The sequence below is a fragment of the Bos indicus x Bos taurus genome, chromosome 19 (genome assembly GCF_003369695.1).
Source record: "Bos indicus x Bos taurus breed Angus x Brahman F1 hybrid chromosome 19, Bos_hybrid_MaternalHap_v2.0, whole genome shotgun sequence".
Lineage (NCBI taxonomy): Eukaryota > Metazoa > Chordata > Mammalia > Artiodactyla > Bovidae > Bos > Bos indicus x Bos taurus.
The window spans coordinates 27,895,640-27,908,820 of record NC_040094.1 but is presented as its reverse complement, the minus strand read 5'-3'; the positions used below and the strand labels follow the sequence as shown (position 1 = coordinate 27,908,820).

Genomic DNA, 13,181 nt, shown 5'->3' with positions numbered 1-13,181 from the left:
TTTGGCTTTAAGAACAAAAAAATTGTTTTTAATTTTCAAAAGACCTTTCTTGTTTTCTAAACATGTATCTAGAATATACAAGATATGCCTCCAGTCAGCAAAGTGAATCCAGGAAACCCAATAGAAAAATGGATATAGGATGTGGAAAAGCTGCCCATAGCAGAGGAAATCTGAGCGAATAGAAAATAGATGGAGAAATGTTCAAACCCTCTATTAACCAGAAATGTAGCATAGAAGAGCAGTGAGATGTCATCAGGGTGGTGGGAAGCTGAATAGTATTGAGAAGTGTTGAGGAGGATGACGCAAAAGAGGGAGCCCTCATATGCTGGTGATGGGAGTGTCAACAGGCATGGCCGTTCTGGAAGAGGTATAGCCTGGCTGGACTCGGGTGAAATTAAGCTTGAGAATCCTTTGTGACATGACACTTTCACTCCCGGATATGGTTCACAGGGAAATTCTCACCAAGCTCCACGTGGGAACTTGATGAAGCATTAATAGCAGAGATAAAACAGAAGGCCATTAATATCACAGGAGGGGCAAGGATGGAGGATGCAGTGAGTGGATGAGGAGCATGAGGCAAGTGAGAAATGAAAGGGAATAAAAACTGTACTGCAAAAGAGTATTGTGAATATGATCTCACTGATGGGGAAAAAAATGGTGTGTGTGTATGCATTAAATTAAGTGTGAGAATATTCTGTGACTTGGCAATTTCAGTCTTGGATATAGTCCTGAGAGATAGTTTCACCTAGGTCCTCATGGGGACATGCTGTGTCCATTGCAGTAGTTGGGTGTTCCTCATTTGGGGACTGGGTAAATATTCAATGACGAATACGCACCATTGAATATTGTGCAGAGGTTCATAGCAACAAACCAGATGTAAAAATAGCAACACAGATAGATCTTAAACATTTATTCTTGTGTGAAAAAGTCGGGAACAAATGAGATGTATGAAAGCTTCACTTATCTATCTAAAAAACAGGCACGCAAACTATGCCACATATTTGATAAGGATGCATACTTAAGGGTATATTTTATTTCAGTTACCTATTGATACATAACAGTCTAACCCAAAGCTCCAGTGGCCTAAAATAAACAACTACAGTTGACCCTTGAACACAACGGGTTTGAACTGCACAGTTTCACTTTATAAGCAGATTTTTTTCCACAAAAAATGTGTTACATCATCTGCAGACGTGGATCAGGGGATACAAAGGGTACTGTAAAGTCATACTCAAGTTTTCAACTGCAGGGAGAGGGTCAGTGCCCCTAATCCCTGCACCATTCAAGGGTCAACTGTATTTATTTCTCAAGATTCTCTGGGTCAGGAACCCGTGCAGGGCTAGGCCAGGTAGACCATATGGTCTTGGCTAGGGTCATACACTTGGATGCATTCAGCTGTAGGCTAGACTGGAAGCTCCCAGAAGGCTTTGTTCATGTGTGGGGGGCCTCGGTTCTTCTCTGTGCTCTCTCTGTCTCCATACGGTGTCAGGGAACTGGATCCCACATGCTGCAACTGAAGAGCCCTCATGCCATAATGAAGACCCAGTGCAGCCAAATAACTGATGTGTATATATGTATATAAAATCAGGAATGAAAATTGGGTTTTCTCTCCCAAGCTGTTGTTAGCCCAAGTGTAGATGGTGAAAGTGAAAGTCGCTCAGTCATATCCGACTCTTTGCAACCCCATACAGTCCATGGTATTCTCCAGGTCAGAATACTGGATTGGCTAGATTTTCCCTTCTCCAGGGGATCTTCCCAACCCAGGGATCAAACCCAGGTCTCCCGCACTGCAGGCGGATTCTTTACCAACTGAGCTCTGATTTTTCGGTTCGTGAAGCCCTGTCTTCCTCACAGGACTGTGAAGACCCCCCAGTCTGATGGGATGGCATTTTCCCTCCATCTGTTTTGCCTCCCACTGTCCACCCCCTGCCCCGCCCCGTCCCCTGCTACACAGTAAAGTCACTTAATCTCCTCCAGGTTGTTCCCTCCTCTGTGAAGTGGGATCAGCAGAAGTGAAGTGGGATCAGCAGAAGTGAAGTGATCTGTTGCAACATGTTGTGAGAGTTACCAGAGAGCATGTCTGTGGGTCATTTAGCACCGTGCCTGGATGTGAGGCCCAAGGCTTCTGGAGTAGGGCCACGAGAGGGCCTCTCAGTCGCTCAGTCGTGTCCGACTCTTTGTGACTCCACGGACTGTGGCCCACCAGGCTCCTCTGTCCATGGGATTTCTCAGGCAAGAATACTGGGGTGGATTGCCCTTTCCTCCTCCAAGGGATCTTCCTGACCCGGGGATCATACTTGTGTCTCCTGCATCGCAGGCAGATTGTTTGCCACTGAGCCACCAGGGAAGCCCAACCAGGGCCACAGAAGGGGCTTATTTACAAGGTTGAACCTCTCCTATCCACCGCTTTCTGGATGCTCTTCCCTCTTCTCTGCCCTCCCTGAATTTCCAGTCTCTGAGGGGCTTTACTCCCATGGAGAGTGAAGCCAGTTGGCCCAAAGCTGGGAAGCCTGATGGCTGGGCCTACAGGACGTGGGGCCTTGGCTCAGATGCCAGATTGGGCAAGAGCACAGAAGTGGCCCCTCCAATCCTCATCAGGGTTGTCTGACTAACAATTCCAGGAATCTGAGGCAGGAAGTGAAATGGGAGTGGGATAGAGAGGAAATAGCCAATTGCACCCTGGTTCCTCCTGGCTGGCCCCCCTCCCAAATGTTCCGTGAAGAGTGAGGTGACTAGCTTCCGAGGGTAGAAGGGTCAGGCCAGGAGACCCCTTCTCTGTGAAGGACAGAGACACAGTCCTGCCCTCTGCCCCCACCACATATTGACTGAGTTTCCAACTCAGTTTCCACTCTGTTTACTGTCCAAAGTCCCAGGGGCAGGAGATGCCAAGTTAGAAGCGCTTGGACACTCAGGCACACGGGTTCAGGGCCCTCACCTGAAATGGTGCTCACCCCTTCCCTCCTCTCCTCCAGCACCACCTGGTCCCCAGTTCTCCTGGTTCAAGCCCTCCTGCGTCCTGGGGCCTGGGCGGCCTTCTAGACCTTGAACAGGTAAACTGAGGTCACTGGGGAGGCAGGTGGGCCTGGGGATGTCTGGGATTAGACAGACCCTGGTTCAGAGACAGTGGGGGGGAGTCGATGGGAAGTTGTGGGGTGATTGGCATGTGTGGAGGGGAGGCTCGAGGCCCAAGCGGTCTCCTGAGAGGGGATGGGACCCAGCAGCATTTCAGCTTCCATCTCCCCTCCAACCTCAGATCCAACCCAAGCCATCGCCTAGACCCACTCTGAGCCTACATCCATCAGCCTCCACCTCAATTAGCATCTTAGCACGAGCATCAACCCCAACTCAGTCCCAGCCCTAAAGCAGCCCTGAACCCAGGCAGGGTCCAGCCACACCCAGGACCCAGCATGGCCAGGGACTTCCAGGACATCCAGCAGCTGGACTCCGAGGAGAATGACCACCAGCTCGGCAGAGGCGAGGGCCCAGGCACTTGTGGGCACAGCCCCAGGAGAGAACCATTCTGGAAAGGCAAGTGTCTGGTATCTGGGGCTCTGCTCCACCCTAGTCTAGCTCCCAGTCACTCTCTGTCCCTCTGAGGCCTTTGTCACATTCACCCTATGACCAGGGACTATCCTCTGACCTCACCCCCTTCTCCACCCCCAGGATCCCAGGAAAGGGGTCTCCCCTCTTCCTTCCAACCTGACCAGTATGTGCTGTGTGTGATGGGGGGTAGGGGAAGGGTGTGTTGGAGGGAAAGGACACAGAGAAATTTCCCCTCCAAGCCCCCTGCCTGGATCTTTCTCTAGCAAATCTTGACCAAAGTCCCCAAGTGTCTAGGAGAAAGTTTTCAGGCGAGAAAGAGCTGAGCCATTTCCAAGGTGAAGGGCGGGAGCCGGGATGTGGGAGGGGATGTCAGGTGTGGGTGGTGGTGATGGAGTGAAGCTCTGTGGAGACCAGGAGGGGTTGGGGGTTGAAGCTCAAGGAGGGGGACTGGTTAGCCTGGGCTGGGAAGAGGGACCCCTTCCTGCCTGAGGCTGGAAGAACTGCCCCTGTTGCAGCTGAGGGTGGGAGCTGGGCAGGGGAGAAGGCTGCTGTCCCACCAGGCTTCTCCTTTTCTTGGCAGCAGGTTCACAAGCCTTTTCAACAGGCTGCGTGGGGCAGAGGCCACACCCACCTACACCCCTCTGCCCCTTCAGGTCCCACAAGCTGCCTGGTAGGTAGTGAACACACAAAAGTAACTTTGGATATTGTTGGATCTTCTGAGAATGAGAGGATTCGTGTTTCAGCAGGAGGCTTGGAGAGAGTCCAGCGGTTTTGGATTTCACGGGACAGGGGGCTCGCCTGAAAGAGGCAGGATGGACAGCCTGGCAGAGCGTGCCTGAGGGGTGCAACCATCAGCCAGCCTCTAGCAGCCTCTGCTGCCTGAAAGTGGGTTGACAGCTGGCACCTGCTCACCTGGGAGCAGCTTCCACTCTTCCCAGGCTTTTATAGGCCTAGAGTTTTCAGAAGATTTGGAGATACACTGGCTATTGTTTCCTCAAAAAAAATTTCTTTCTGCCTCTCCAGCTCCCCTTTCCATCAATTATGCATATATTAATGATCCCACAGCTCATTGGTGCTCTTTCTATTTTATGGGGGAGTGTGGGATTCTTTTCTTTCCTGGCGTTTCTTTTTATACAGTTGTTGTTGCTATGCCTCCAAGTTCATTGAGACATATGCCTGTCTCATCTATTAATTTTATCCAGAGTGTTTTTCATTTCGGAATCTACTTTCTCCGCCTGCCCTCACCCAGCAAGGCTGTATTTCTTCAGGCTCTGCTCCTCTGACGCTCCATGAGGTTGGCTCTCTGGCCCCCTGCCTCTGATGCCCCTTGTCCTGACACCCCTTCTCTTGCAGGGATGCCTCCTCCCCAGCCTCTTGTGCTGCAGCGTCTCTGCTCCAAGTTCCGCCTCAGTCTGCTTGTCCTGGTCTTCAACGTCCTGCTGCTGGTGGCTATCTGTGTGACAGGGTCCCAAAGTGAGGGTCGCAGGGGTGGGGCAGCGATGGGGGCGCGGATTCGGGCAGTGCTGGGGCCAGTGAGAGCCACGATAGGGAAGAGATGGAGGCAGTGCTGGGGCGGGGAAGGAGACCATCCCACAGACAGTGATGAGGGCTGTCAGGTGGGACAGAGTGCGATCCACTTTGTCCTGTTTTGTCTCCTGACAAGGAGCACAGCTGCAAGGGGAGCTGCAGACCCTACAGGAAGCTTTCAGCAACTTCTCGTCGGGCACCCTGATGGACATCCTGAATCTCAGCTCCCACGGTGAGTGGGCGAGCCCCAAGGGGAGAGACTGGGATGTGCTGGGTGGTTGAGGGGTTAGTTTAGCAGCGAGGGTTGGCTGGGCCCCTTGCTGGCTTCCCTGGTGGCTCAGACAGTAAAGAGTCTACTTGCAATACATGACAGCTGGGTTCGATCCCTGGTTCAGAAAGATTCCCTGGAGAAGGGGATGGCTACCCACTGTACAGTACCCTTGCCTGGAGAATCCCAAGGATGGAGGAGCCTGGAAGGCTACAGTCCATGGGGTTGCAAAAAGTTGGACATGACTGAGTGACTTAACACACACGCATGCATGCTGGGTCCGATAGGGGAGTGTTTAGGGGTACTGGGAAGGAAGCACAGACTAGGGCGGATAACCCAACCTGAGAAGCCAGGCAAGGGTTCCAAGGATGCTGCTTCCTGAGCCGAGGGTCCATGAAGGATGAGTAAGGGTTAGAGTAGAGGATGGAGGTGGGAACCAGGTAGAGAGCAGAGTCTGATGACCAGGACGTGAGGAAGACCACTGCAGGTCCTAGACTCTCAACATTTCCAGTGTGGCTGGAGGGGTGGGCCAAGGGTGGGCTAGAGAGGTGGGTCAGGGCCAGGCCATGCAGGCAAGCTGTGCTAACTCGTGGGGCTTTACTTTGAGAACATAGGGAGCTACGGGAAGGATTTAACAGGGGAGTGGCCTGAGCAGGTTGTGCTTCAGAACACCACCGTGCAGCCAAGAGAAGAGTGGGTGGGGTTGGGAGCATGCAACAGAGAGCAGAGCATGCAACATCCTAGGTCAAGGTGATGGTGGCCCGGACTGACGTGTCAGTGGCATGAGGATGGAGAAATGTTGGGGAGGCAGAGTGGAAAGGAGACAGGTTAACTTTCCTCTGTTGCAGGAGGCTTCGCCGGTGACAAGGTGAGACTTCTGGAAGCCAAGCTGGGAAAACAGCAGCAAGACCTGAAAGCAGGTCAGAGACTCTGTCCTGAGTGTGCGTGTGTGTGCTAGCGTGTATCTCCCCAGCCAGACGCTGGAGTCCTGGTCAGTGGGCCATGCACATGGCCTACCACACCCTTGCCACACTCTGACCCTTAGATCATGCCACTTTGCGGCTCCATCTGAAGCACTTCCCCATGGATCTGCGCACACTGACTTGTCAGATGGCACACTTCCAGAGCAATGGTAGGGATGTGGTGGGGCGGGGTTGGGGGGTGAGCGTCTCCAGTCCCTCTGCGTGTCCCCTCCAGCTGGATCTTATCTCCTTCTGTCCCTCCAACCCCCTCAGGCACAGAATGCTGCCCAGTGAACTGGGTGGACCATGATGGCAGCTGCTACTGGTTCTCTCGCTCAGGGAAGCCCTGGCTCGAGGCTGAGAAGTACTGCCAGCTGGAGAATGCCCACCTCGTGGTCATCAACTCCAGAGAGGAACAGGTGAAACCACGACCTTCCCAAAGGCAGGAGGAAACCTTGGGAATGCAAACTCTGGGAGGCTGGGTCAGGCTTGTTTTGTTATTTTTTTCTAACCCAAGGAAGAAACTAGAAGCAGAAATCTGTCCACACTCTGGGAGGTTCATGATGGAGCAGCCATTGATTCTAAGAGGTGGGAGATTACATCCAGGAGCCAGGGCAAAGGATAGGAGCCAGGAGACCAGGTGATGAGGATCAGGGCAGGAGACAGAATGAGTGGCAGGATGAACTAAAGGGCCAGGACTTCTGTGGAGAACACTGTGGAGGCGCTGACAGTCCCTGCTTGCTCTGTGCTGGCCTGGGGAACGTGATGGGTCTTTGCGTGAAAGGGACAGAGTGGGTGGGATTCACAGGAACACACCTGGCATGAGTTACTGGGTCCCTCCAAAGCACCCCGAGTCTCCCTGCCCACTGCTGCCACCAGATCACAACTCCAAAGTCCAGAGGGAAGACTCAACCCATTCGAACAAGTGGACATGTTCGGGCAAAGGAGGGTATTAAAGATAACATTTACTGAGCCCTCACTATGTGTCAGGCACTTTCATATATCCATTGCTTTAACCCTCACAACCCTATGGAGCAGGCACTCTTGTTATCCCCACTTTGAGGTGAGGGTAGAGATATATATATGGATATGGATTACGGACATATTTTACTTTACTGATCAGGTTGAAATTGCCAATATTCTATCAGTATTGGCCTATAAAGTTTCATGTGAATCAACCTAAGACTCAGTCTGTGATTTGGCTCACAAGTTCATGCTACCTACAACTTTATGGAGGATGGGATGGTACCTTTATTATTGTGAAATGAACATCAGTGTCCTGATTAATGCTTTTTGCCTTGAATTCATCTTCATGTGATATGAAGGGACTGGTCCTTGATTTCTTTTCACTTACATTTGCTTCGTGTATCTCTGCCCATCCCTCTTATTTCCAACCGTTTTGAGTCTCTGTTTTAGATGAATGATTCTCAGCCATCGCAGTGTATTGTAACCTCTTGAGGAGTTTAAAACATATTGACACTTGATCTTGCACTCAAAGGTTCTGATTTAATTAATCTTGGATTCATCCTGAGTATTGATAATTTTTTAGGCACCCCCACCCCCCATAAATGATACTACTCTATTGTTTAGCCACCCTTAATGGCACCCCACTCCAGTACTCTTGCCTGGAAACTCCCATGGATGGAGGAGCCTGGTGGGCTGCAGTCCATGGGGTCCCTAAGAGTTGGACACGACTGAGCGACTTCACTTTCATGCATTGGAGAAGGAAATGGCAACCCACTCCAGTGTTCTTGCCTGGAGAATCCCAGGGATGGGGAAGCCTGGTGGGCTGCCATCTGTGGGGTCATACAGAGTCGGACACGACTGAAGTGACTTAGCAGCAGCAGCAGCAGCAGTAATTGCAATGTTGAGCATCTTTTCATGTACCTGCTGGCCATCTGTATGTCTTCTTTGGAGAAATGTTTGTTTAGGTCTTCTGCCAATTTTTTTGTTGAGTTGTTTTTTTGATGTTGAGTTGTATGAGTTGTTTTTATATTTTGAATATTAACCCCTTGTTAATTGCATCATTTGCAAATATTTTCTTCCATTCCATAAGTGGTCTTTTTGTTCTGTTGATAGTTTTCTTTGCTGTGCAAAAGCTTTTAAGTTTGATTAGGTCCCATTTGTTTATTTTTGCTTTTATTTCTTTTGCCTTGAGAGACTGGTCTAAGAAATACTGCTGTGATTTATGTCCCAGAATATTTTGCCTATGTTCTCTTCTAGGAGTTTTAGGGTGTCGTGTCTTATATTTAGGTTTTTAAACCATTTTGAGTTTATTTTTGTATATGGTGTGGGGGAGTGTTCTAATTTCATTGATGTACATGTAGCTGTCCAGTTTTCCCAACACCACCGTGTTGAAGAGACTGTCTTTTCTCCATTGTATATTTTTGCCGCCTTTGTCGTAGATTAATTGACCGTAGGTGTGTGGGTTTATTTCTGGGCTCTCGCACTTGCATTTATTTTAAAATACATATCTTTAATCAGTCTAATTCTTTTCTGTTTTATATGCTTCTTTTATTTTCTCCCATTTGCTATGTGAGATGTATTCTTTTTGGTTTCTCCACTGTGTTATTTTGGACTAAATGTGGCTTGTTTTTAGCTACACTAGTAATTACTGTCATAACTTTAAATAATGGGCTGAAACTTCTTGGCTTTAAAAAATAAAAGAATTTATATAACTTTCATGAGAAAGATGAGGAAACCAGTACACTTCTTCTCACACCTCAATCTTTTCTCGGTTTTAAAATTGAGATATCATTGACATGTAACCCTGTAAGTTTGAGGTGCACAACACCCTGGTTTGATATATTTACATATTGCAATATGATGAATAAAGTAGTATTAGCTCTTACCTTTACCATGTCACACAATTATCATTTCTTTTTCACTGAGAACAATTCAGATCTAGTTTCTTAGCAACTTTGAAGTTTATAACGCCTCGTTCATATCTCTCTCACATTCCTTACATGTATGTGCAAATAGTTTTTCTTTGAATTTCATTAATCTCAGATATATTCCAGTGTTGTACATTCTCTGTATTTTTGCTCTGAGGCTAGGAGAGTTCTTTTAACACATAAAGTTAGATTTTCATATGTTTTGGAAATTTTTCTTAAGCCATTTATTTGAATAGTTTTTCTTGCCCATTTGTTCTCTTTTCCTCTGGAGCACACCATTCAAAATGATCTCCATTGTCTACCCTCCATAGCCTTCATCTCGTTACTGTTTAAAAGCATCTGCCTACAATGCGGGAGACCAGGGTTCAATCCGTGGGTTGGGAAGATCTCCTGGAGAAGGGAGCAGCCCACTCCAGTATTCTTGCCTCCCCTGCCCCAAAAAAGGGGCTCAAAGAAATATTGGGCTTCCCTGGTGGCTCAGATGGTAAAGCGTCTGCCTGCAGTGTAGGAGACCTGGGTTCGATCCCTGGGTTAGGAAGATCCCCTGGAGAAGGAAATGGCAACCCACTCCAGTACTCTTGCCTGGAAAATTCCATGGACTGAGGAGCCTGGTAGGCTACAGCCCATGGGATCGCAAAAGAGTTGAACACGACTGAGTGACTTCACTTCACCTTCTTTCTCTCTTTTCCTTAGTTTTCTGGGCTCTTTTTTCATGACTGTCTTTTGTATCTCAGACTTGATTTTTTGTTGAGGTTTCTTTTTTTTAATGTAGCTCAAAATTTTCAGTTTCTTCTCTTTATTTATCATTGTTATCTTTCTTCTTTGATTCTTCTTATTGTAGTTTTATGTCGTTCATCTCCTCTTTAATGTTTCTGAGGATATAAGCTATTCTCCAATAGCTTCTTAGGTTTAGAAACATGCTTTCTTTACAAAGTATATTTTTCACTTCTCTTCTTGATATCACAGTGCTTCTTTCTTCCTCCTCTTCCTTTCCATCCTCTTTATTTTTTCTCAGTTTCCATGATAAAACTCCCCCAGGCTCCTTCTTTGAATGGGCTGAATTCTTTCTTGCCTGTTATTTACTCATGAATAGGGCAGAAGTGTTCTCATGGACTGTCTTTTCTGATCATCTGACACTATTTCATCCCTCCCCTCAGTCTTCACCTGGGTTTCCCAGGTGGCGCAGTGGTAAAGAATCTGCCTGACGATGCAGGAGATGCGGGTTCAGTCCCTGGGTTGGGAAGATCTTCTGGAGTAGGAAATGGCAACCTACTCCAGTACTCTTGCCTGGAAAAGTCCATGGACAGAGGAGCCTAGTGGGCTACAGACCATGAGGTCACCAAGAGTCGGACATGACTGAGCACACACGTGCACACACACTCAGTCTTCAACACAGGGGGCTGGATATTGATGCTTTGTATTGTTCATTCAGTTATTCAACTTCTTGTGGTGATGGGAAGAGGGGACTGGGGCAGTGGGCAGCAGCAAAGAGAATATCTTGCCTCCAGGCATTTTCCCTCCAGCTTCGTTGACCCTCCTGAATTTGGGGAACAGCCCTAGGAGCCCTTGAGAGCTGTCCCTTCACGTACAGGATATTGACTATTTGCAGGAGTCTAGAATTCAAGAATGCTACTGTATCTGCCTTCAGATGAGGTGACTAACTGCAGTTTTAATTAGGTGTCTAGGAAGGGAAAGTGGAATTAGGAAATTTTCCTCCAGATGCAGTTGGAGACCCTTCATATGCTATCAAAGGAAACTGCTACATATGCATGTTGGTGAACCGACCCCCTCTGCTTCCTTCATAAAACAAGGTGACCACACTCTATGCTGCTGCCGTCCCAAGCCAGGGGGCTTAAGGCCTCAGTTCAGTTCAGTTGCTCAGTCGTGTCTGACTCTTTGTGACCCTGTGAATTGCAGCACGCCACACCTCCCTCTTAAGGCCTCAGAAAGAGCCATATCTCTTAAGAGAAAGCCACTTCCTCTTAAGAGGTATGCATGGATCTTGGGAAGCTATCTCAAAAACCACTTTTGTCCCACGCCCACCAGCTGGACAGCTTGGCTGTCCCTCACATATAGGGCATCTTCTTATTTTCAGCCAGACTGCCAGAGCCCCTGTAGCCAAGTCATAACAGAGCTCTGAGCAGTGGGTCCGAGCTTGGAAGCTGTAGGGCCTGGAGAACAACAGACGTGGCAGCTGTATGTAGAAGTGAAGTGAAAGTGAAAGTTGCTCGGTTGCGTCTGACTCTTTGCAACCCTGTGGACTGTAGCCTGTCATACTCCTCTGTCCATGGGATTCTCCAGGCAAGAATACTGAAGTGGGTAGCTGTTGCCTTCTCCAGGGGATGTTTCCAAGACAGGGATTGAACCCAGGTCTCCTGCATTGCAGGCGGATTCTTTACCATCTGAGCCACCAGGTAAACCTGTATGTAGAAGTAGGAGCAGATAAATGTACGTGAGAGGCAAGTGAAACCCAGATCTTTACTGGGTCATTGGGTCACCCTGAGGGTGGCAGGGGTCAGGATCCCAGAGTTTGAGGTTGTGGGCAGAAGACAGGGAAAAGATTAGAATAGGGGTCTAGCAGCCGTGAGTTAGGAATGAAGTGGGAGGCCAGGTCAGGGGACAAGGGTCACCAACTCAGACCCTGGGTTGTTACCCTGGGCTCCACAGATACCCTCAGTTCCTTAATCTCACGTGTAAAGTGTAAACCATTAGGGTGTCCAATTTACAGAGCGTTATGGGGATGAAATAAGATAATCCTTGTAAAGCAATTAGTACAATGTTTAGCCCAGTAAATGTTCACTAAATAATAGATATGGTTGCAGAAGAAAAAGCCAGGAACTTGTATTGGGAGCTGTTGCTTCAAGGTGGGGACAGATCAGACTGGGGGTGGGGTGAGGGCGCCACAGCTAAGGCCTGAATGGAGGCACAAGGGACTAGAAACTTCCCTCCCACCTGTTTTCCAGAAGTTCATTGTACAACACACAAACCCCTTTAGAGTCTGGATAGGTCTCACTGACAGCGATGGCTCCTGGAAATGGGTGGACGGCACAGACTACAAGCACAGCTACAAGTAAGTGGCTTCTCCTTGTCTCTCCCCATTAATTTGTCCTGGGGATGGCCATCTGGTCTCTGCCCCCGGTACACTCCCACTCGTCCCTCAGGGACCAAATTCTCCCACCATCTCCCGCCTCACCCAGATTCTCAGCTCCCAAGACTGCAGTCATGGCTCCCTGAACCCCAAAAAGCCATGCATTTCTGAGGTGGGGGGTGAGGGTTGTTGGGATGAGGGGGCCATCTGGAGCGGAACTTTGTCCTGCCTTCCTAGGAACTGGGATCCCGCTCAGCCCGATGACTGGCGGGGGCACGAGCTGGGGGCCAGCGAGGACTGTGCAGAGATCAGATGGGATGGGCGCTGGAATGACGATTTCTGCCAGCAAGTGAAACGCTGGGTGTGTGAGACAAAGCGGAACATCACCATGTAGCCGCCCACCTCCCCCAGCCTCCAGCAGACCTCTGACCCGCAAACCCTCCTGCCTGGGCATTTTGAAGAAAGGAAGGAGAGGAGAGTCTTTAGAAGCATGGGGAGAGCTTGAAGAGGGATAGACGCGGGGGGCTGAAGAAGCTCTGACCCTGGGGAGACAGCTCCTGCCTTCTTCTGAAATTCACTGTAATTATTACTATTATAATTTTCAGCTTCCTCAGTGGTGTAGTGTGTAACTTGTGCTTAGTCACTTAGTCATGTGCGACTCTTTACGACCCATTGGACAGTAGCCTGGCAGGCTCTTCTGTCCATCGGATTTCTCAGGCAAGAATACTAGAGTGGGTTGCCATTTCCTTCTCCAGGGGGTTCTCCCCAACCCAAGGATCGATCCCACGTTTCCTGTGTCTCCTGCATGGAAGGCAGATTCTTTACCTGCTGAGCCATCAGGGAGTAGGAAAAGGACAAATACTTGAAACTTTGTGTGGACTGGTTATTTGGAACTGGGA

The 13,181-nt window shown here is 49.0% G+C and overlaps 1 protein-coding gene across 2 annotated transcripts; it reads left to right on the top strand.

Moving 5' to 3' along the window:
• Nucleotides 1–2,889: 2,889 nt before the first annotated feature.
• Nucleotides 2,890–12,895, top strand: ASGR2 (asialoglycoprotein receptor 2). 2 transcript variants are annotated; one of them, XM_027518375.1, is made up of 9 exons: nt 2,890–3,050; nt 3,379–3,528; nt 4,897–5,016; nt 5,207–5,302; nt 6,187–6,258; nt 6,384–6,470; nt 6,574–6,719; nt 12,158–12,264; nt 12,520–12,895. In XM_027518375.1, the coding sequence occupies exons 2-9, from the start codon at nt 3,408–3,410 to the stop codon at nt 12,674–12,676; spliced, it is 906 nt and encodes a 301-aa protein (XP_027374176.1). In that variant the 5' UTR covers nt 2,890–3,050; nt 3,379–3,407; the 3' UTR covers nt 12,677–12,895. The 2 variants fall into 2 exon arrangements, with proteins under 2 accessions (XP_027374176.1, XP_027374175.1); XM_027518374.1 differs by having other exon boundaries at nt 3,254–3,528.
• The last annotated feature ends 286 nt before the right edge of the window (nt 12,896–13,181 follow it).